This window comes from Bombina bombina, chromosome 5, assembly GCF_027579735.1.
Source record: "Bombina bombina isolate aBomBom1 chromosome 5, aBomBom1.pri, whole genome shotgun sequence".
Lineage (NCBI taxonomy): Eukaryota > Metazoa > Chordata > Amphibia > Anura > Bombinatoridae > Bombina > Bombina bombina.
In genome coordinates this window covers 195,326,594-195,350,962 of record NC_069503.1, presented here as the reverse complement: position 1 = coordinate 195,350,962, position 24,369 = coordinate 195,326,594, and the positions used below count along the sequence as shown (strand labels likewise).

At 41.3% G+C, this 24,369-nt stretch overlaps 1 protein-coding gene across 2 annotated transcripts in view; it reads right to left on the bottom strand.

Moving 5' to 3' along the window:
• The window catches only part of UBE3C (ubiquitin protein ligase E3C), a 551,478-nt gene that overhangs the window by 99,516 nt on the left and 427,593 nt on the right, over positions 1 to 24,369 (bottom strand). For both annotated transcript variants that reach the window (XM_053713824.1, XM_053713825.1), the window contains exon 19: positions 19,399 to 19,646. In XM_053713824.1, the coding sequence (XP_053569799.1) occupies positions 19,399 to 19,646 (248 nt within the window). The remainder of the gene's footprint in view (positions 1 to 19,398; positions 19,647 to 24,369) is intronic.

Genomic DNA, 24,369 nt, shown 5'->3' with positions numbered 1-24,369 from the left:
GAGAAACCATATGATACCGTGGTGACTGTAGTTAAAGAAAATAAATTATCAGACCTGATTAAAAAACCAGGGCGGGCCGTGGACCGGACACACCGTTGGAGAAAGTAATTTATCAGGTAAACATAAATTCTTTTTTCCTCAACATAGGTGTGTCCGGTCCACGGCGTCATCCTTACTTGTGGGAACCAATACCAAAGCTTTAGGACACGGATGAAGGGAGGGAGCAAATCAGGTCACCTAAATGGAAGGCACCACGGCTTGCAAAACCTTTCTCCCAAAAATAGCCTCAGAAGAAGCAAAAGTATCAAACTTGTAAAATTTGGTAAAAGTGTGCAGTGAAGACCAAGTCGCTGCCCTACATATCTGATCAACAGAAGCCTCGTTCTTGAAGGCCCATGTGGAAGCCACAGCCCTAGTGGAATGAGCAGTGATTCTTTCAGGAGGCTGCCGTCCGGCAGTCTCGTAAGCCAATCTGATGATGCTTTTAATCCAAAAAGAGAGAGAGGTAGAAGTTGCTTTTTGACCTCTCCTTTTACCAGAATAAACAACAAACAAGGAAGATGTTTGTCTAAAATCCTTTGTAGCATCTAAATAGAATTTTAGAGCGCGAACAACATCCAAATTGTGCAACAAACGTTCCTTCTTCTAAACTGGTTTCGGACACAGAGAAGGCACGACTATCTCCTGGTTAATGTTTTTGTTAGAAACAACTTTTGGAAGAAAACCAGGTTTAGTACGTAAAACCACCTTATCTGCATGGAACACCAGATAAGGAGGAGAACACTGCAGAGCAGATAATTCTGAAACTCTTCTAGCAGAAGAAATTGCAACCAAAAACAAAACTTTCCAAGATAATAACTTAATATCAACGGAATGTAAGGGTTCAAACGGAACCCCCTGAAGAACTGAAAGAACTAAGTTGAGACTCCAAGGAGGAGTCAAAGGTTTGTAAACAGGCTTGATTCTAACCAGAGCCTGAACAAAGGCTTGAACATCTGGCACAGCTGCCAGCTTTTTGTGAAGTAACACAGACAAGGCAGAAATCTGTCCCTTCAAGGAACTTGCAGATAATCCTTTTTCCAATCCTTCTTGAAGGAAGGATAGAATCTTAGGAATCTTAACCTTGTCCCAAGGGAATCCTTTAGATTCACACCAACAGATATATTTTTTCCAAATTTTGTGGTAAATTTTTCTAGTTACAGGCTTTCTGGCCTGAACAAGAGTATCAATAACAGAATCTGAGAACCCTCGCTTTGATAAGATCAAGCGTTCAATCTCCAAGCAGTCAGCTGGAGTGAGACCAGATTCGGATGTTCGAACGGACCTTGAACAAGAAGGTCTCGTCTCAAAGGTAGCTTCCATGGTGGAGCCGATGACATATTCACCAGATCTGCATACCAAGTCCTGCGTGGCCACGCAGGAGCTATCAAGATCACCGACGCCCTCTCCTGATTGATCCTGGCTACCAGCTTGGGGATGAGAGGAAACGGCGGGAATACATAAGCCATTTTGAAGGTCCAAGGTGCTACTAGTGCATCTACTAGAGTCGCCTTGGGATCCCTGGATCTGGACCCGTAGCAAGGAACCTTGAAGTTCTGACGAGAGGCCATCAGATCCATGTCTGGAATGCCCCACAGTTGAGTGATTTGGGCAAAGATTTCCGGATGGAGTTCCCACTCCCCCGGATGCAATGTCTGACGACTCAGAAAATCCGCTTCCCAATTTTCCACTCCTGGGATGTGGATTGCAGACAGGTGGCAGGAGCGAGTCTCCGCCCATTGAATGATTTTGGTCACTTCTTCCATCGCCAGGGAACTCCTTGTTCCCCCCTGATGGTTGATGTACGCAACCGTCGTCATGTTGTCTGATTGAAACCGTATGAACTTGGCCCTCGCTAGCTGAGGCCAAGCCTTGAGAGCATTGAATATCGCTCTCAGTTCCAGAATATTTATCGGTAGAAGAGATTCTTCCCGAGACCAAAGACCCTGAGCTTTCAGGGATCCCCAGACCGCGCCCCAGCCCATCAGACTGGCGTCGGTCGTGACAATGACCCACTCTGGTCTGCGGAAGGTCATCCCTTGTGACAGGTTGTCCAGGGACAGCCACCAACGGAGTGAGTCCCTGGTCCTCTGATTTACTTGTATCTTCGGAGACAAGTCTGTATAGTCCCCATTCCACTGACTGAGCATACACAGTTGTAATGGTCTTAGATGAATGCGCGCAAAAGGAACTATGTCCATTGCCGCTACCATCAAACCTATCACTTCCATGCACTGCGCTATGGAAGGAAGAGGAACGGAATGAAGTATCCGACAAGAGTTTAGAAGTTTTGTTTTTCTGGCCTCTGTCAGAAAAATCCTCATTTCTAAGGAGTCTATTATTGTTCCCAAGAAGGGAACTCTTGTCGACGGAGATAGAGAACTCTTTTCCACGTTCACTTTCCATCCGTGAGATCTGAGAAAGGCCAGGACTATGTCCGTGTGAGCCTTTGCTTGAGGAAGGGACGACGCTTGAATCAGAATGTCGTCCAAGTAAGGTACTACTGCAATGCCCCTTGGTCTTAGCACCGCTAGAAGGGACCCCAGTACCTTTGTGAAAATCCTTGGAGCAGTGGCTAATCCGAAAGGAAGCGCCACGAACTGGTAATGCTTGTCCAGGAATGCGAACCTTAGGAACCGATGATGTTCCTTGTGGATAGGAATATGAAGATACGCATCCTTTAAATCCACCGTGGTCATGAATTGACCTTCCTGGATGGAAGGAAGAATTGTTCGAATGGTTTCCATTTTGAACGATGGAACCTTGAGAAACTTGTTTAAGATCTTGAGATCTAAGATTGGTCTGAACGTTCCCTCTTTTTTGGGAACTATGAACAGATTGGAGTAGAACCCCATCCCTTGTTCTCCTAATGGAACAGGATGAATCACTCCCATTTTTAACAGGTCTTCTACACAATGTAAGAATGCCTGTCTTTTTATGTGGTCTGAAGACAACTGAGACCTGTGGAACCTCCCCCTTGGGGGAAGCCCCTTGAATTCCAGAAGATAACCTTGGGAGACTATTTCTAGTGCCCAAGGATCCAGAACATCTCTTGCCCAAGCCTGAGCGAAGAGAGAGAGTCTGCCCCCCACCAGATCCGGTCCCGGATCGGGGGCCAACATTTCATGCTGTCTTGGTAGCAGTGGCAGGTTTCTTGGCCTGCTTTCCCTTGTTCCAGCCTTGCATTGGTCTCCAAGCTGGCTTGGCTTGAGAAGTATTACCCTCTTGCTTAGAGGACGTAGCACTTTGGGCCGGTCCGTTTCTACGAAAGGGACGAAAATTAGGTTTATTTTTGGCCTTGAAAGACCGATCCTGAGGAAGGGCGTGGCCCTTACCCCCAGTGATATCAGAGATAATCTCTTTCAAGTCAGGTCCAAACAGCGTTTTCCCCTTGAAAGGAATGTTAAGTAGTTTGTTCTTGGAAGACGCATCAGCTGACCAAGATTTCAACCAAAGCGCTCTGCGCGCCACAATAGCAAACCCAGAATTCTTAGCCGCTAACCTAGCCAATTGCAAAGTGGCGTCTAGGGTGAAAGAATTAGCCAATTTGAGAGCACAGATTCTGTCCATAATCTCCTCATAAGGAGGAGAATCACTATCGACCGCCTTTACTAGCTCATCGAACCAGAAACACGCGGCTGTAGTGACAGGGACAATGAATGAAATTGGTTGTAGAAGGTAACCCTGCTGAACAAACATCTTTTTAAGTAAACCTTCTAATTTTTTATCCATAGGATCTTTGAAAGCACAACTATCTTCTATGGGTATAGTGGTGCGTTTGTTTAAAGTGGAAACCGCTCCCTCGACCTTGGGGACTGTCTGCCATAAGTCCTTTCTGGGGTCGACCATAGGAAACAATTTTTTAAATATGGGGGGAGGGACGAAAGGTATACCGGGCCTTTCCCATTCTTTATTTACAATGTCCGCCACCCGCTTGGGTATAGGAAAAGCTTCTGGGAGCCCCGGGACCTCTAGGAACTTGTCCATTTTACATAGTTTCTCTGGGATGATCAAATTCTCACAATCATCCAGAGTGGATAATACCTCCTTAAGCAGAGCGCGGAGATGTTCCAACTTAAATTTAAATGTAATCACATCGGGTTCAGCTTGTTGAGAAATTTTCCCTGAATCTGAAATTTCTCCCTCAGACAAAACCTCCCTGGCCCCATCAGACTGGTGTAGGGGCATTTCAGAACCATTATCATCAGCGTCGTCATGCTCTTCAGTATCTAAAACAGAGCAGTCGCGCTTACGCTGATAAGTGGGCATTTTGGCTAAAATGTTTTTGATAGAATTATCCATTACAGCCGTTAATTGTTGCATAGTAAGGAGTATTGGCGCGCTAGATGTACTAGGGGCCTCCTGAGTGGGCAAGACTCGTGTAGACGAAGGAGGGAATGATGCAGTACCATGCTTACTCCCCTCACTTGAGGAATCATCTTGGGCATCATTTACATTGTCACATAAATCACATTTATTTAAATGAGAAGGAACCCTGGCTTCCCCACATTCAGAACACAGTCTATCTGGTAGTTCAGACATGTTAAACAGGCATAAACTTGATAACAAAGTACAAAAAAACGTTTTAAAATAAAACCGTTACTGTCACTTTAAATTTTAAACTGAACACACTTTATTACTGCAATTGCGAAAAAATATGAAGGAATTGTTCAAAATTCACCAAAATTTCACCACAGTGTCTTAAAGCCTTAAAAGTATTGCACACCAAATTTGGAAGCTTTAACCCTTAAAATAACGGAACCGGAGCCGTTTTTAACTTTAACCCCTTTACAGTCCCTGGTATCTGCTTTGCTGAGACCCAACCAAGCCCAAAGGGGAATACGATACCAAATGACGCCTTCAGAAAGTCTTTTCTATGTATCAGAGCTCCTCACACATGCGACTGCATGTCATGCCTCTCAAAACAAGTGCGCAATACCGGCGCGAAAATGAGGCTCTGCCTATGATTAGGGAAAGCCCCTAAAGAATAAGGTGTCTAAAACAGTGCCTGCCGATATAATTTTACCAAAATACCCAGATTAAAAGATTCCTCAAGGCTAAATATGTGTAATATATGAATCGATTTAGCCCAGAAAAAGTCTACAGTCTTAATAAGCCCTTGTGAAGCCCTTATTTACTATCTTAATAAACATGGCTTACCGGATCCCATAGGGAAAATGACAGCTTCCAGCATTACATCGTCTTGTTAGAATGTGTCATACCTCAAGCAGCAAGAGACTGCTCACTGTTCCCCCAACTGAAGTTAATTCCTCTCAACAGTCCTGTGTGGAACAGCCATGGATTTTAGTAACGGTTGCTAAAATCATTTTCCTCATACAAACAGAAATCTTCATCTCTTTTCTGTTTCAGAGTAAATAGTACATACCAGCACTATTTTAAAATAACAAACTCTTGATTGAATAATAAAAACTACAGTTAAACACTAAAAAACTCTAAGCCATCTCCGTGGAGATGTTGCCTGTACAACGGCAAAGAGAATGACTGGGGTAGGCGGAGCCTAGGAGGGATCATGTGACCAGCTTTGCTGGGCTCTTTGCCATTTCCTGTTGGGGAAGAGAATATCCCACAAGTAAGGATGACGCCGTGGACCGGACACACCTATGTTGGAGAAATATATTATTTTTTTAATTGAGAATATAATGAATGTGTAAATTATTATTCCCTCCAAACTGTTCAACCTAATATATCCACGGTTCCAAATGACACCATTAGTTTTACACTATATCAAAAATGATTAGATCTGGCACAAAAGAAATTCATATTTCTGAACTCATTTTAATTATCTTTGGTTCTTCCATTTGAATCTATTTCCCATATATATTTGGCACAATGATACTTTAACTCATATATAATGCCCAAGAGTCCAGTTACAGATTGAATGTAGAATCTAAAATCAAATCAATTCAAACACAATTCTTTGTACTACTAAATCTTGCTCAACTATTTATCATTAGAGCTACATTAAAATTATGATATCATCTGAAGTAAAATTATCTTTTCTTTCAATGTTAAATTTAAAGCCCCAGACTTTGGATATTTGCACAGTTTAGGAACAACCTGCTTTTCAGTAAATGCATTATGTTTGTTGTTTTAAAGGTCACCTATGCCTTGATTTATTTACAAACATGGCTCAGTGTCACTTTTATTGTTGTCATAATGGAAATGATGGAGGCCAAGGAAGCATTAAAAATGTAACTGCTAACTGAACATTTGAGCAAAAATATGTCACAGAAACTCAAGTAGCATTTTAAACTACCTTACAGTTTACGCTATTATCAAATTTGCTTCATTCTCTCAGTATCCTTTCTTGAAAAGCATACCTTGGTAGACTCAGGAGTCGTGCACTACTGGGAGCTAGTTGGTGCTTGGTTGCTTCACATATATTCCTTTTATCATTAGCTCACCTTGTGTGTTCAGATTGCTCCTAGTAATGCTTTGTTGCTCCTGAAAATACCTAGGTTTATTCTTCAACAAAGGATATCAATGGAACAGTGCAAATTTGATAATAGAGGTAAATTGGAAAGTTGTTTAAAACGGCATACTCTATCTGAATCAATACAGTTTAAAATTGACTTTAGGGCCCCTTTAATATAGTAAAATAGTGCGGACAAATAACAGAATTTATGCTTACCTGATAAATTACTTTCTCCAACGGTGTGTCCGGTCCACGGCGTCATCCTTACTTGTGGGAATATCTCTTCTCCAACAGGAAATGGCAAAGAGTCCCAGCAAATCTGGCCATATAGTCCCTCCTAGGCTCCGCCCACCCCAGTCATTCGACCGACGGACAGGAGGAAAAAATAGGAGAAACCATATGGTGTCGTGGTGACTGTAGTTAGAGAAAATAATTCATCGGACCTGATTAAAAAACCAGGGCGGGCCGTGGACCGGACACACCGTTGGAGAAAGTAATTTATCAGGTAAGCATAAATTCTGTTTTCTCCAACATTGGTGTGTCCGGTCCACGGCGTCATCCTTACTTGTGGGAACCAATACCAAAGCTTTAGGACACGGATGAAGGGAGGGAGCAAATCAGGTCACCTAAACGGAAGGCACCACGGCTTGCAAAACCTTTCTCCCAAAAATAGCCTCCGAAGAAGCAAAAGTATCAAATTTGTAAAATTTGGCAAAAGTGTGCAGTGAAGACCAAGTCGCTGCCTTACATATCTGATCAACAGAAGCCTCGTTCTTGAAGGCCCATGTGGAAGCTACAGCCCTAGTGGAGTGAGCTGTGATTCTTTCAGGAGGCTGCCGTCCGGCAGTCTCATAAGCCAATCGGATGATGCTTTTAAGCCAAAAAGAAAGAGAGGTAGAAGTTGCTTTTTGACCTCTCCTTTACCAGAATAGACGACAAACAGAGAAGAAGTTTGTCTGAAGTCTTTCGTAGCTTCTAAGTAGAATTTTAGAGCACGGACTACATCTAAATTGTGTAGCAAACGTTCCTTCTTTGAAACTGGATTCGGACACAAAGAAGGTACAACTATCTCCTGATTAATATTTTTGTTGGAAACAACCTTTGGTAGAAAACCAGGCTTAGTACGCAAAACAACCTTATCTGAATGGAACACCAGATAGGGTGGAGTACATTGTAGAGCAGATAACTCAGAAACTCTTCTAGCAGAAGAAATAGCAACCAAAAACAAAACTTTCCAAGATAACAACTTAATATCTACGGAATGTAAAGGTTCAAACGGAACCCCTTGAAGAACTGAAAGAACTAGATTTAAACTCCAGGGAGGAGTCAAAGGTCTGTAAACAGGCTTGATCCGAACCAAAGCCTGAACAAATGCTTGAACATCTGGCACAACTGCTAGTCGTTTGTGCAGTAGGACAGATAAAGCAGAAATCTGTCCCTTTAGAGAACTTGCAGATAATCCTTTATCCAAACCTTCTTGTAGAAAGGAAAGAATCCTAGGAATCTTTATCTTATTCCATGGGAATCCCTTGGATTCACACCAGCAGATATATCTTTTCCATATTTTATGGTAAATCTTTCTAGTTACCGGTTTTCTGGCTTGAACCAGAGTATCTATCACGGAATCTGAAAACCCACGCTTCGATAGAATCAAGCGTTCAATCTCCAAGCCGTCAGCTGGAGGGAGACCAGATTTGGATGTTCGAATGGACCCTGAACAAGAAGGTCCTGTCTCAAAGGTAGCTTCCATGGTGGAACCAATGACATATTCACCAGGTCTGCATACCAAGTCCTGCGTGGCCACGCAGGAGCTATCAAGATCACTGAGGCCCTCTCCTGTTTGATCCTGGCTACCAGCCTGGGAATGAGAGGAAACGGTGGAAACACATAAGCTAGGTTGAAGGTCCAAGGCACTACTAGTGCATCCACTAGAGTCGCCTTGGGATCCCTGGATCTGGACCCGTAGCAAGGAACCTTGAAGTTCTGACGGGACGCCATCAGATCCATATCTGGAATGCCCCATAGTTGCGTCAACTGGGCAAAGATCTCCGGGTGGAGTTACCACTCCCCCGGATGGAATGTCTGACGACTCAAATAATCCGCTTCCCAGTTTTCCACACCTGGAATGTGGATCGCAGATAGGTGGCAGGAGTGATTCTCCGCCCATTGTATTATTTTGGTCACTTCTTTCATCGCCAGGGAACTCCTTGTTCCCCCCTGATGATTGAGATACGCAACAGTCGTCATGTTGTCTGATTGGAATCTTATGAATCTGGCCTTTGCTAGCTGAGGCCAAGCCTGGAGAGCATTGAATATCGCTCTTAGTTCCAGAATGTTTATTGAGAGAAGAGACTCTTCCCGAGACCACAGTCCCTGAGCTTTCAGTGATTCCCAGACCGCGCCCCAGCCCACTAGGCTGGCGTCGGTCGTGACGATGACCCACTCTGGACTGCGGAAGCTCATTCCCTGGGATAGGTGATCCTGGGTTAGCCACCAACGGAGTGAGTCTGTGGTCTTCTGATCTACTTGAATCACTGGAGACAAGTCTGTATAATCCCCATTCCACTGTTTCAGCATACACAGTTGTAATGGTCTTAGATGAATTCGCGCAAAAGGAACTATGTCCATTGCTGCAACCATCAATCCTACTACTTCCATGCACTGAGCTACGGAAGGACGAGGAATAGAATGAAGAACGTGACAAGCGTTTAGAAGTTTTGACTTTCTGACATCTGTCAAGAAAATCCTCATTTCTAAGGAATCTATTATTGTTCCCAAGAAGGGAACTCTTGTCGACGGAGACAGGGAAATTTTTTCTATGTTCACCTTCCATCCGTGAGATCTGAGAAAGGCCAGAACGATGTCTGAGTGAGCCTTTGCCTTTGAAAGAGACGACGCTTGTACTAGAATGTCGTCCAAGTACGGTACTACTGCAATGCCCCTTGGTCTTAGAACCGCTAGAAGGGATCCGAGTACCTTTGTGAAAATCCTTGGAGCAGTGGCTAACCCGAATGGGAGGGCCACAAACTGGTAATGTTTGTCTAGAAAGGCGAACCTTAGGAACTGATGATGTTCCTTGTGGATAGGGATATGTAGATACGCATCCTTTAGATCCACGGTAGTCATAAATTGACCTTCCTGAATTGTGGGTAGAATCGTTCGAATGGTTTCCATCTTGAACGATGGTACTCTGAGAAATTTGTTTAGGATCTTTAGATCCAGGATTGGTCTGAAAGTTCCCTCTTTTTTGGGAACCACAAACAGATTTGAGTAAAAACCCATTCCTTGTTCCGCCGTTGGAACTGGGTGTATCACTCCCATCTTTAACAGGTCTTCTACACAATGTAAGAATGCCTGTCTCTTTATTTGGTTTGAGTATAAGTGAGACATGTGGAACCTTCCCCTTGGGGGTAGTTCCTTGAATTCCAGAAGATAACCCTGAGAAACTATTTCTAGCGTCCAGGGATCCTGAACATCTCTTGCCCAAGCCTGAGCAAAGAGAGAGAGTCTGCCCCCCACTAGATCCGGTCCCGGATCGGGGGCTACTCCTTCATGCTGTTTTGTTAGCAGCGGCAGGCTTCTTGGCCTGCTTACCCTTGTTCCAGCCTTGCATCGGTTTCCAGGCTGGTTTGGTCTGTGAGGTATTACCCTCTTGTTTAGAGGATGCAGAATTAGAGCCCTTCCTGACTGGAAAAGGTGTCTAACATAGTGCCTGACGTTAAAAAACGTTCCCCAAGTTTATAAATGTGAAATACCAGCATAAACATGTATAAAATGCCCAAATAAAGCAATCGATTTTGCCCATAAAAGTGTCTACCAGTTTTATAGCCCATATTAAGCCCTTTATTCTGCTTGAGACTAAGAAAATGGCTTACCGGTCCCCATGAGGGGAAATGACAGCCTTCCAGCATTACACAGTCTTGTTAGAAATATGGCTAGTCATACCTTAAGCAGAAAAGTCTGCTAACTGTTTCCCCCAACTGAAGTTACTTCATTTCAACAGTCCTATGTGGAAACAGCAAAGGATTTTAGTTACTGTCTGCTAAAATCATCTTCCTCTCACAAACAGAATTCTTCATCTCTTTCTGTTTCAGAGTAAATAGTACATACCAGCACTATTTTAAAATAACAAACTCTTGATAGTAGAATAAAAAAACTACAACTAAACACCACATACTCTTAACCATCTCCGTGGAGATGTTGCCTGTGCAACGGCAAAGAGAATGACTGGGGTGGGCGGAGCCTAGAAGGGACTATATGGCCAGATTTGCTGGGACTCTTTGCCATTTCCTGTTGGGGAAGAGATATTCCCACAAGTAAGGATGACGCCGTGGACCGGACACACCAATGTTGGAGAAAAACAGAATTTATGTTTACCTGATAAATTTCTTTCTCCAACGGTGTGTCCGGTCCACGGCGTCATCCTTACTTGTGGGATATTCTCTTCCCCAACAGGAAATGGCAAAGAGCCCAGCAAAGCTGGTCACATGATCCCTCCTAGGCTCCGCCTACCCCAGTCATTCGACCGACGTTAAGGAGGAATAATAGCATAGGAGAAACCATATGGTACCGTGGTGACTGTAGTTAAAGAAAATAAATTATCAGACCTGATTAAAAAACCAGGGCGGGCCGTGGACCGGACACACCGTTGGAGAAAGAAATTTATCAGGTAAACATAAATTCTGTTTTCTCCAACATAGGTGTGTCCGGTCCACGGCGTCATCCTTACTTGTGGGAACCAATACCAAAGCTTTAGGACACGGATGAAGGGAGGGAGCAAATCAGGTCACCTAAATGGAAGGCACCACGGCTTGCAAAACCTTTCTCCCAAAAATAGCCTCAGAAGAAGCAAAAGTATCAAACTTGTAAAATTTGGTAAAAGTGTGCAGTGAAGACCAAGTCGCTGCCCTACATATCTGATCAACAGAAGCCTCGTTCTTGAAGGCCCATGTGGAAGCCACAGCCCTAGTGGAATGAGCTGTGATTCTTTCGGGAGGCTGCCGTCCGGCAGTCTCGTAAGCCAATCTGATGATGCTATTAATCCAAAAAGAGAGAGAGGTAGAAGTTGCTTTTTGACCTCTCCTTTTACCTGAATAAACAACAAACAAGGAAGATGTTTGTCTAAAATCCTTTGTAGCATCTAAATAGAATTTTAGAGCGCGAACAACATCCAAATTGTGCAACAAGCGTTCCTTCTTTGAAACTGGTTTCGGACACAGAGAAGGTACGATAATCTCCTGGTTAATGTTTTTGTTAGAAACAACTTTTGGAAGAAAACCAGGTTTAGTACGTAAAACCACCTTATCTGCATGGAACACCAGATAAGGAGGAGAACACTGCAGAGCAGATAATTCTGAAACTCTTCTAGCAGAAGAAATTGCAACTAAAAACAAAACTTTCCAAGATAATAACTTAATATCAACGGAATGTAAGGGTTCAAACGGAACCCCCTGAAGAACTGAAAGAACTAAATTGAGACTCCAAGGAGGAGTCAAAGGTTTGTAAACAGGCTTGATTCTAACCAGAGCCTGAACAAAGGCTTGAACATCTGGCACAGCTGCCAGTTTTTTGTGAAGTAACACCGACAAGGCAGAAATCTGTCCCTTCAGGGAACTTGCCGATAATCCTTTTTCCAATCCTTCTTGAAGGAAGGATAGAATCCTAGGAATCTTAACCTTGTCCCAAGGGAATCCTTTAGATTCACACCAACAGATATATTTTTTCCAAATTTTGTGGTAAATCTTTCTAGTTACAGGCTTTCTGGCCTGAACAAGAGTATCGATAACAGAATCTGAGAAACCTCGCTTCGATAAAATCAAGCGTTCAATCTCCAAGCAGTCAGCTGGAGTGAAACCAGATTCGGATGTTCGAACGGACCCTGAACAAGAAGGTCTCGTCTCAAAGGTAGCTTCCAAGGTGGAGCCGATGACATATTCACCAGATCTGCATACCAAGTCCTGCGTGGCCACGCAGGAGCTATCAAGATCACCGACGCCCTCTCCTGATTGATCCTGGCTACCAGCCTGGGGATGAGAGGAAACGGCGGGAACACATAAGCTAGTTTGAAGGTCCAAGGTGCTACTAGTGCATCCACTAGAGCCGCCTTGGGATCCCTGGATCTGGACCCGTAGCAAGGAACTTTGAAGTTCTGACGAGAGGCCATCAGATCCATGTCTGGAATGCCCCATAGTTGAGTGACTTGGGCAAAGATTTCCGGATGGAGTTCCCACTCCCCCGGATGCAATGTCTGACGACTCAGAAAATCCGCTTCCCAATTTTCCACTCCCGGGATGTGGATAGCAGACAGGTGGCAGGAGTGAGACTCCGCCCATAGAATAATCTTGGTCACTTCTTCCATCGCTAGGGAACTCCTTGTTCCCCCCTGATGGTTGATGTACGCAACAGTCGTCATGTTGTCTGATTGAAACCGTATGAACTTGGTCCTCGCTAGCTGAGGCCAAGCCTTGAGAGCATTGAATATCGCTCTCAGTTCCAGAATATTTATCGGTAGAAGAGATTCTTCCCGAGACCAAAGACCCTGAGCTTTCAGGGATCCCCAGACCGCGCCCCAGCCCATCAGACTGGCGTCGGTCGTGACAATGACCCACTCTGGTCTGCGGAATGTCATCCCTCGTGACAGGTTGTCCAGGGACAGCCACCAACGGAGTGAGTCTCTGGTCCTCTGATTTACTTGTATCTTTGGAGACAAGTCTGTATAGTCCCCATTCCACTGACTGAGCATGCACAGTTGTAATGGTCTTAGATGAATGCGCGCAAAAGGAACTATGTCCATTGCCGCTACCATCAACCCGATCACTTCCATGCACTGAGCTACGGAAGGAAGAGGAACGGAATGAAGTATTCGACAAGAGTCCAGAAGTTTTGTCTTTCTGGCCTCTGTTAGAAAAATCCTCATTTCTGAGGAGTCTATAATTGTTCCCAAGAAGGGAACCCTTGTTGACGGGGATAGAGAACTCTTTTCCACGTTCACTTTCCAGCCGTGCGATCTGAGAAAGGCCAGGACGATGTCCGTGTGAGCCTTTGCTCGAGGGAGGGACGACGCTTGAATCAGAATGTCGTCCAGGTAAGGTACTACTGCAATGCCCCTTGGTCTTAGCACCGCTAGAAGGGACCCTAGTACCTTTGTGAAAATCCTTGGAGCAGTGGCTAATCCGAAAGGAAGCGCCACGAACTGGTAATGTTTGTCCAGGAATGCAAACCTTAGGAACCGATGATGTTCCTTGTGGATAGGAATATGTAGATACGCATCCTTTAAATCCACCGTGGTCATGAATTGACCTTCCTGGATGGAAGGAAGGATAGTTCGAATGGTTTCCATCTTGAACGATGGGACCTTGAGAAATTTGTTTAAGATCTTGAGATCTAGGATTGGTCTGAACGTTCCCTCTTTTTTGGGAACTATGAACAGATTGGAGTAGAACCCCATCCCTTGTTCTCTCAATGGAACAGGATGAATCACTCCCATTTTTAACAGGTCTTCTACACAATGTAAGAACGCCTGTCTTTTTATGTGGTCTGAAGACAACTGAGACCTGTGGAACCTCCCCCTTGGGGAAAGTCCCTTGAATTCCAGAAGATAACCCTGGGAGACTATTTCTAGCGCCCAAGGATCCAGAACATCTCTTGCCCAAGCCTGAGCGAAGAGAGAGAGTCTGCCCCCCACCAGATCCGGTCCCGGATCGGGGGCCGATATTTCATGCTGTCTTGGTAGCAGTGGCAGGTTTCTTGGCCTGCTTTCCCTTGTTCCAGCCTTGCATTGGTCTCCAAGCTGGCTTGGCCTGAGAAGTATTACCCTCTTGCTTAGAGGACGTAGCACCTTGGGCTGGTCCGTTTTTACGAAAGGGACGAAAATTAGGTCTATTTTTTGCCTTGAAAGGCCGATCCTGAGGAAGGGCATGGCCCTTACCCCCAGTGATATCAGAGATAATCTCTTTCAAGTCAGGACCAAACAGCGTTTTCCCCTTGAAAGGAATGTTTAGTAGCTTGTTCTTGGAAGACGCATCAGCCGACCAAGATTTCAACCAAAGCGCTCTGCGCGCCACAATAGCAAACCCAGAATTCTTAGCCGCTAACTTAGCCAATTGCAAAGAGGCGTCTAGAGTGAAAGAATTAGCCAATTTGAGAGCATTGACTCTGTCCATAATCTCCTCATAAGGAGGAGAGTCACTATCGAGCACCTTAATCAGTTCATCAAACCAGAAATATGCGGCTGTAGTGACAGGGACAATGCATGAAATGGGTTGTAGAAGGTAACCCTGCTGAACAAACATCTTTTTAAGCAAACCTTCTAATTTTTTATCCATAGGATCTTTGAAAGCACAACTATCCTCTATGGGAATAGTGGTGCGTTTGTTTAAAGTAGAAACCGCTCCCTCGACCTTGGGGACTGACTGCCATAAGTCCTTTCTGGGGTCGACCATAGGAAACAATTTTTTAAATATGGGGGGAGGGACGAAAGGAATACCGGGCCTTTCCCATTCTTTATTAACAATGTCCGCCACCCGCTTGGGTATAGGAAAAGCTTCTGGGAGCCCCGGCACCTCTAGGAACTTGTCCATTTTACATAGTTTCTCTGGGATGACCAAATTTTCACAATCATCCAGAGTGGATAATACCTCCTTAAGCAAAATGCGGAGATGTTCCAATTTAAATTTAAAAGTAATCACATCAGATTCAGCCTGCTGAGAAATGTTCCCTAAATCAGTAATTTCTCCCTCAGACAAAACCTCCCTGGCCCCCTCAGATTGGGTTAGGGGCCCTTCAGAGATATTAATATCAGCGTCGTCATGCTCTTCAGTAACTAAAACAGAGCATCCACGCTTACGCTGACAAGGGTTCATTTTGGCTAAAATGTTTTTGACAGAATTATCCATTACAGCCGTTAATTGTTGCATAGTAAGGAGTATTGGCGCGCTAGATGTACTAGGGGCCTCCTGAGTGGGCAAGACTCGTGTAGACGAAGGAGGGAATGATGCAGTACCATGCTTACTCCCCTCACTTGAGGAATCATCTTGGGCATCATTGTCATTATCACATAAATCACATTTATTTAAATGAATAGGAATTCTGGCTTCCCCACATTCAGAACACAGTCTATCTGGTAGTTCAGACATGTTAAACAGGCATAAACTTGATAAGAAAGTACAAAAAACGTTTTGAAATAAAACCGTTACTGTCACTTTAAATTTTAAACTGAACACACTTTATTACTGCAATTGCGAAAAAACATGAAGGAATTGTTCAAAATTCACCAAACTTTCACCACAGTGTCTTAAAGCCTTGAAAATATTGCACACCAATTTTGGAAGCTTTAACCCTTAAAATAACGGAACCGGAGCCGTTTTAAGCTTTAACCCCTTTACAGTCCCTGGTATCTGCTTTGCTGAGACCCAACCAAACCCAAAGGGGAATACGATACCAAATGACGCCTTCAGAAGTCTTTTATAAGTATCAGAGCTCCTCTCACATGCGACTGCATGCCATGCCTCTCAAAAACAAGTGCGCAACACCGGCGCGAAAATGAGACTCTGCCTATGCTTTGGGAAAGCCCCTAAAGAATAAGGTGTCTAAAACAGTGCCTGCCGATATTATTATATCAAAATACCCAGAATAAATGATTCCTCAAGGCTAAATAAGTGTTAATATCAATCGATTTAGCCCAAAAAAAAAAAAAAAAGGTCTACAGTCTAAATAAGCCCTTGTGAAGCCCTTATTTACAATCGTAATAAACATGGCTTACCGGATCCCATAGGGAAAATGACAGCTTCCAGCATTACATCGTCTTGTTAGAATGTGTCATACCTCAAGCAGCAAAGGACTGCAAACTGTTCCCCCAACTGAAGTTAATTGCTCTCAACAGTCCTGTGTGGAACAGCCATGGATTTTAGTTACGGTTGCTAAAATCATTTTCCTCATACAAACAGAATTCTTCATCTCTTTTCTGTTTCTGAGTAAATAGTACGTACCAGCACTATTTGAAAATAACAAACTCTTGATTGAATAATGAAAAACTACAGTTAAACACTAAAAAACTCTAAGCCATCTCCGTGGAGATGTTGCCTGTACAACGGCAAAGAGAATGACTGGGGTAGGCGGAGCCTAGGAGGGATCATGTGACCAGCTTTGCTGGGCTCTTTGCCATTTCCTGTTGGGGAAGAGAATATCCCACAAGTAAGGATGACGCCGTGGACCGGACACACCTATGTTGGAGAAATTACACATACAAGCTAAAACTTTATGTTCATTTCATAAACTTGTCCTCTTTTTATAAAAAAACTTGTCATCAATCCTAAAGACGATGCTCTGAGGAAATCACTACGGTAGCCTATAAGTGTCAACAATCATTGGAGAAACAAGAATTAAAAATAATCTCTGTGATGTAATCTCACCACTGGAAGTCCCCCGATTTCACCAACAAAGACAGAATGGGTAACGCAGGCCTCCTTATAACTACAATTAGAAAGGAATCATTATCTTAAAAGTGGTAACATAGAACAGCACAAGGCTATGCTAAGCCTTTGAAAGAGACCTACTGTGTAATTTGGGCGAGTAGAGGGGAAGAACTCCCTTGTGTAGTGCTACTTCAGCTGCACTCTTCTGCTTCCATCTTCTTCCCTTCTCCCTCCCCTTTTTTTTCTTTTCCCCCTTCTGCTTTCAGTGGATCAACTCCATGAACCTCTACGCCTAGGGTACTTTTTATATTTAATTATTCATAGTGCAAAATGTTACAATTTGAGATGATTTAAGTCACATGATATTAAGCCTATCTAGTCGAACTGGAAAACAAACAATTAAGTAAACAATACGTGAGCAAGCCAGAGCTTATACACCGGACTCTTGGGACAGATTACAGCTTTGCATATAATTATATACTCTTTCTCCCAACTGCCAAGGACAATGACACCATAAGGTGGTAACTCGTTATCAATGTTCAATTTGCTCCTGTGTACATTTTTACAAACTGTGCATACTGTTATGAATAATGTTTGTTGATTTTATTGTAAAATTGCAGAAGACTTAATAAAAGCTTGTTCATTAAAAAACAGCTCTGAGTGGTGTATTACTGGAAACCAAGAGGATGAATTATTGCTGTTTAGAAATGGCGGCGCTAATCCCAGTGGGATCTGGAAAACTTCTCCAATAATTAAAATTGCTCTATGCTTTCTTCTTGAAAAAGGTGGAGTGTTACCTCTGAAACACATTGAGCTATTTTAATTTCTTACAAATAATTTGTTTAACATCCCTAAATGCATGTGGGGGTCAATTAGACCACCACTCATATGTAACCATTGTTGCCATGGCAACAAACTGAAAACTACTTTGGTGCATTAGCCCCACAATTTAAAGAGGGGCCTTTCCACTTTTACAAAACAAGGACCACTTGTCCCATTTAAAGCAAAATTACCTGAATATTATATCTACATACACACAGAGCTAGGAGTTTATACTATTCCTATAATTAGTAGATTACAAAGGATGATTAAGACACTAGGCTTTTACATAGCGTAAACATTGTATTGACTAGTAGTTTTCTCTCTCCTAATTAGTAACTTTTACCCCCCCCCCCCCCTCGCTGGCAGTAACAATAGTAATAGTTTTCCAGCTAAATAAGCCTTTGCAAATTTTGCTCATTATGAGAATCATGATAGTGCTCAAGAATATTTTTTTATAATTACTTTACAGTATGTGGTCAGTATAATATAACAGCATCCAACTTTCATGATCCTGAAAAGGCTGGATAAAAATACACTAATTTCTGACTTATATGGTTAGCCACCCCATATAGCCGAATTCGTTTCCTGGTTGCTAATTGAACTCTTTCCTGTAATACTCTCACACTTTTTGTCACGGAGGTGTATCAATATTCTGAAGAGTGAAGGCAAATGATTTTGAAAAAAAAGGAGAATGTTTTCTTTTATAAAAGTGTAAGAATGGGTCTTCCTTTGTGGTTCATGTTGGTCTTTGATAACACAGAGCCACACCCAGGGAGCGCTTTGCAAGAATGAAGTGGTTTTCAGATGACTAGAACAATGTATGGAAACCTTGTAATTATTTTTAAAGGGCCAGTGCGTAGACAAATAAACGTAACTTAAAGGGACAGTCTGCACCCAATACATATTTTTGATTACTTTTTATTACATATCAGAGAAGCATTTCTCATGATGCTGAGACACTCTTTAGGCCAGACATCCTCAAACTTGGCCCTCCAGAGGTTTTGAAACGACATTTCCCATGATGCTCAGCCAGCCGATATGCTGGCTGTGGCTGAGCATCATAGGAAATGTAGTTGGAAGAGGACGTTTTCACTCCAGCTTACCTCATTTGACAGAAGGTTCCATCACACACGTACGTAACATGCATTAGCACTTCAGTAACTCTCCCATAAAAACTAACATTCTGCCGCACAAGCATTACCAGTGTGACAACTAATAAAAGCAGCAGTAAATGTATAAGCGAAGAGCTGTGAGAAAATATATGCAGATTCCAATATCATTATAGAAAAATCAAAGTATTCTCCAACAATATTAAAAAGAATTAGCCCTTCCCGTAGAAATAAACAAAACATTTGTGAAATTATTTTAGTTTTGGTTAGTGTTGCTGTGCTTTTCAGCATTCACATATGAAAACCTAAAACCAAATTAGTTTTTTTAGTTCTTTACATAACAATGATAACTGTATTTAACTACCTGTTCAATCCCTGACCTGGATCCGTTGAGAAGTACACAGCTGAGTGGCATATGTACGTATCCACCAATCACTGGCCTTTTCAGATCAGAAATAGCATGGATGGATACTGGTTGAGAAAGTTTCATTATTTAACCCCTTGGCAGAGTTTTATTTTTAAACTAGAATGTTATTTTAATATGTGTAAACATTAAGTCATAACATTTAAAGTTCCTTACCTTTCCCAACATCCTTCCCAAGAAGTAATAGTGCCTTGCAAATGAATCGCTAACAAGGGTCTGTGCTGCCGGATTGGGGTATAAAAGCCCTTCATTTGTAGTTTTAAAAAATCCCTGGTTCGGATTAAATCCAGATTTCAGAAGTTCATTTAAAAATTCCCTAAAAATTCCACCACCATCAATACCAGCTTCGTCCAGTCCATGAGCGTTAAGTAAATGAACACGGATCCTTTTTTTTAGATCAGGTTCTATAACAAAATGATAAACAGGGTGTCAGAAAAGCACAATGAGGGACATACCAATATATAGAAAATAAACTAACCTATATATATTGCAATAATTATATTTAAAAAGTTATCTATCAGCTGATAAAACAGCACCCCAAATGTAGGTCTCAATTTTTTTTCCACTTTAAGCATTCTTGTCATAATACTAACGTTTTATACTTTAGAACAAAAACATAATTTATGCTTACCTGATAAATTAATTTCTTTCATGGTAGTGAGAGTCCACGATCAATAACTCCTGAGAATTACTCTTCCTGGCCACTAGGAGGAGTCAAAGATTCCCAAACTCTAAGAGCTCTATAAAACCCCTTCCCACCTTACTGGTAACTAGTCTGACGTATAGCCAAGCAAGAAAGGTAGGAAAAGAAAAAAGGGCAAAAAAGTAGCAGGGAAAAAAGAGGTGCAAAACAACAAAAAACAATCAGAAAAAATAACAGTGTTGGGTAGGTTTGCCACCTCAGCTGTGTTTTCCTGGACACTTATGAGTTACACATGCTGTAGGGTTTGCAGGGAGGAACATGTATTGTGCTGTTCATCAGCACTATTCATGTGATGTCCAGAAGCACAATACATGTTCCTCTCTGCAGCATGTATAACTCATAAGTGTCCAGGAAAACATGGCCGTGGTGGCAACCCTAGGGTTGGGTCTCGTGAACTATAAATATCATGAAATAAATGAATTTATCAGGTAAGCATAAATTATGTTTTCTTTCATACAGGTGTAAGAGTCCACAATCCATTACTCCTGGGAAACAAATACCCAAGCTGTGAAGTCCATGAGTAATGAGGGTGCGACAAGCATTCATATAGATAAATCTATCTACATTCTCTCTTTTCATAATATTTTATTAAGACATGTAAACACAAAAAAACTTAAACAAGGAGAGATTACTGCCCGAAGGACTTCCTGCCAAAGGCCACATTGGAAAAGAGAAAAAACATCCAAAATGAAAACATAAAAAAAAAAGTATGCAGAGAAGACTAGATAGCTAATTTGGTCAACAGAAGGTTCATTTAAAAAAAAACTAAATGTAGCAACTGACCTGGAAAAAAGGAACAGTAATCAATTTAGGAGGAGATGGACCCACCTCCAAAAAAGCCTTATCAATCAAAAAAACTTAAACCAAGAAGCCAAAGACATAGCCATCACTAACTTATCCTTTTCTAGAACCAGAAAAAAAAGAACAAAAAGTCAAAAGGATTATCTGAAATCCTATATAGCCTCCAGAAAAAAACTACAAAGTCAAATTATGGAGAATCCTCTCCATAAAAATCTTGGCAAAAAATCAAACTTAGTCCTCAAAGCTGCCTTATCCTATGCACTTACTTAAGGATCTAGGTGCTGGAGGATTGCGTAGGAAGAAGCTTTCAGAAACTTTAAATGAGTAACTAGTGTTTACTGTCCCTTTAAAAGCTTTAAAATGTACCCATAGACTTCTTTCCCTGGTAAAGGAAAAACCTCCTAACCTCCAGACACAGAAAAAAAAAAAAAAAAAAAGATCTAAACCAGAACCTAACAACATCTTTCCTAGAATGGAAAAGAAGTTCAACCTCCAAGGATTTTGTAACAGTACTGTACTCATCGTGAGATTGCGAGAAAGGTGACTGGTACCATTTTGTTTTGCGCTCTGTCTCAGTGTTGTAGTCTGACAAATTCTACTACAGTTATTGTCACTATTGTACAGGTACTGTACAGTTTTAATTGAATACTGTGCTAGTATTAGGCTAAATTTAGCGCTATAGCACACTTAATATATGATTAAACACATTTTTAAGTTTTAAAACACACTAGCAAGAAAGCTAAAACCATCTTGTTTCACTTTAAGACAGTTTTCACTTTACAGCGGAGCTATGGTCCCTAACCAGCTGTATGAGCGAGGTATACCTGTATTTACTAAAACACAAAGTGAAAACACTTAGGGCTAGGTTGCAAGTGAGGCGCAAATGGTTTTGTGCTAGCGCAATCAAGTTTATGCAAGCCATTTTCATTTAGTTGATATTACAAATAGAGCGCCCTTTACGCTGCAATCCGTACCGTTAGCTCAGAGTTCTGGTTAACAGTTTTCCAAAAGAAAAAAGTTGCACAAAACACTTCAAAAATACACAACAAAGTACAGTTACACTCATATTAACACTGTCTAATAAAAATCATTTACAAAAAATATTGCACAAAAAAGCTATAAGGGCTCAAAGATTGGAGATCTCGGGTGTTAAAAAAAAGGCAGGCAAGTGGCTTTAACATTGAGACATATTCATATACATTGCTAAAGATGTGTATGTATGTATATATATATATATGTATTTATGTGTGTATATATTTATTTACAGTCATAAATACACATATAAAAACATTAATATATATGTAATTGTACACATATATAAACATATATAAAAGTGCATTATAGTCCTTTGCCATTAAGCAGATAAAATGATAAAACATTTATGCAATATTCATATTTAATAAAGATTTTACTATGTATTTACTGTAAATATTTCACATTTGCCAACGCAAATAATTTTTTCCCCCATTGACTTCTATATGGATGCAAAAAGGCAAAGGCATTTGCGCGATCTCTGGTATTTTCCACTTTTTTCCTCCATTGTTCTCTATGGGGGAATACAGGAATGTGCACGCAAAAACTCAAGTTTGGGTTAACACTAGCGCAAAATAAGTTCTTTTGGAAATTTTAATACGAACACAACTTGACATGTGCAAAAATTAAAATCCTAACAGCGTTTTCTCTTACACAAATCCCCTCCCCCCCCCAGAAAAAACAGCATCACTTGTAATCTAGCCCTTAGTATGTTGCTATTAAAATTATACATCTCTTCAAAGAGATTGCTCTAAACTTTAAGGATCTCCTTGATACACTGAGAACTGTAAAAGTCCGGTAAGACTGTGTAATACAAACAGTGGGGACAGTTTTTGTTCAATAATACAGTGTAAAAAATGAAATATAATGACACCAGATATACACAGCTACTAAAAAAAAAAACAAGCAGAGAGCTCTTAAGCTTAGTATTAATACAAAAAAAAAAATCAGACTGCAGACTAAAATTGCTAAAGACACCCTTTCTATCAATCAAATCCATGATTAGATGAATTACAGACCCAAAACAATGCACTGCTTATCTAAACTGAGAAGGCCTCAGAAAATCTAAAAAAGCCTGGGAAGTTGAGGGGGTGCAGGGCTAACTGCCTAAGTAAGGGCAAAAAAGAAAATAGCAAAATAACCAAGCATTTTCTGTACTAAGCAAAATAAACCCCATAAAAACACACCCCCTACAAAACTAGAGAGCATGCACAATTAAACTGCTGACTGCACAAAAATGCCAGCAGATAGCTTAAAGGGCTAAACACCTTTTACAGTAAAGTCTACACAGAGCTGCCAGAGAGTTAAGAAAGGCATTCAGTATAATCTGTAATGTTTTAAAACAGACTAAAGTATCCAAGAACCTGCAAAATAGGCAAAAAAAGTGTGTCAAGAGTAGAACAGCTAGTTCCCAGGTATAGTATAGTTGCACATTAAAAACTATACATATATGGAAGAAAAGTATTTATAATATATAGCATGTGGGTTCTTGCATATCTAAATCTATCACTATACCTACAAATCATTACATTTTTAGGTAAAGTGCAGTAGATTTGTATAATCAACAAATGTATAATAAAAATCAGTGCATTAACACTTATTTTGAATTTGAAATAAGTAGATGTTTTTGACAACTTTCAACAATTCCTTCCATCCTATATCCCTTCTGTATCACGTGACAACCATCAGCCAATTACAGACTAACATATGCATACATTCTGGACTCTTGCACATGCTATATAGACGTTTCTGCCTCAGAAAGTGTGTGCTTATGAAAAGACTGTGCACAATATTATCATGGTAGTAAAACTGCAGAGTTTGTTTTTATAATTGTTTGCTGTGTCTTAGTCATGAAAGTTTAAAAGGGAAATGAAACCCAAAAATGTTCTTTCATGATTCAGACAGAACATGCAGTTTTAAACAACTTTCTTATTTCTATTATCAATTTTTCTTTGTTGTCTTGTCATCTTTTGTTGAAAAGCAGGGACATAGGGGCTTAGGAGTCAGCTTGTTTCTTGAGCACTATATGGCAGCAGTTTTTTTGCAAGAATGTTATCCATTTACAAGAGCACTAGATGGCAGCAGTTTTTTGCAAGAATGTTACCCATTTACAAGAGCACTAGATGGCAGCAGTTTTTTGCAAGAATGTTATCCATTTACAAGAGCACTAGATGGCAGCACTATTTTGAGCCATTTAGTGCTCCAGATGCCTACCTAGGTATCTATTCAGCACAGTATATCATGGAAATGAAGCAAATTTGATAACAGAAGTAAACTGGAAACTTTTTAAAAATGGTTTGCTCTGTCTGTATCACAAAAGAACATTTTTGTGTTTCATATATCTTTACGTTTGACTTTAAGGTAACTTTAACCTGCAGATATCACTATGCTGACCATATCTAAATACAGATCTAGTCTTTATCACGCATATATAAACATGCAAGCAATATACCCTACACAACTGGGACGCTCTCTTTATGTACAGTTCTGACATTTTATAGATTATGAGAAATTACATAAAAGTATATTATAGATCTACATTAAAAAATGAAATAAAGTTGCAATTTTGAGTTGGCTAGTGGAAATGATAA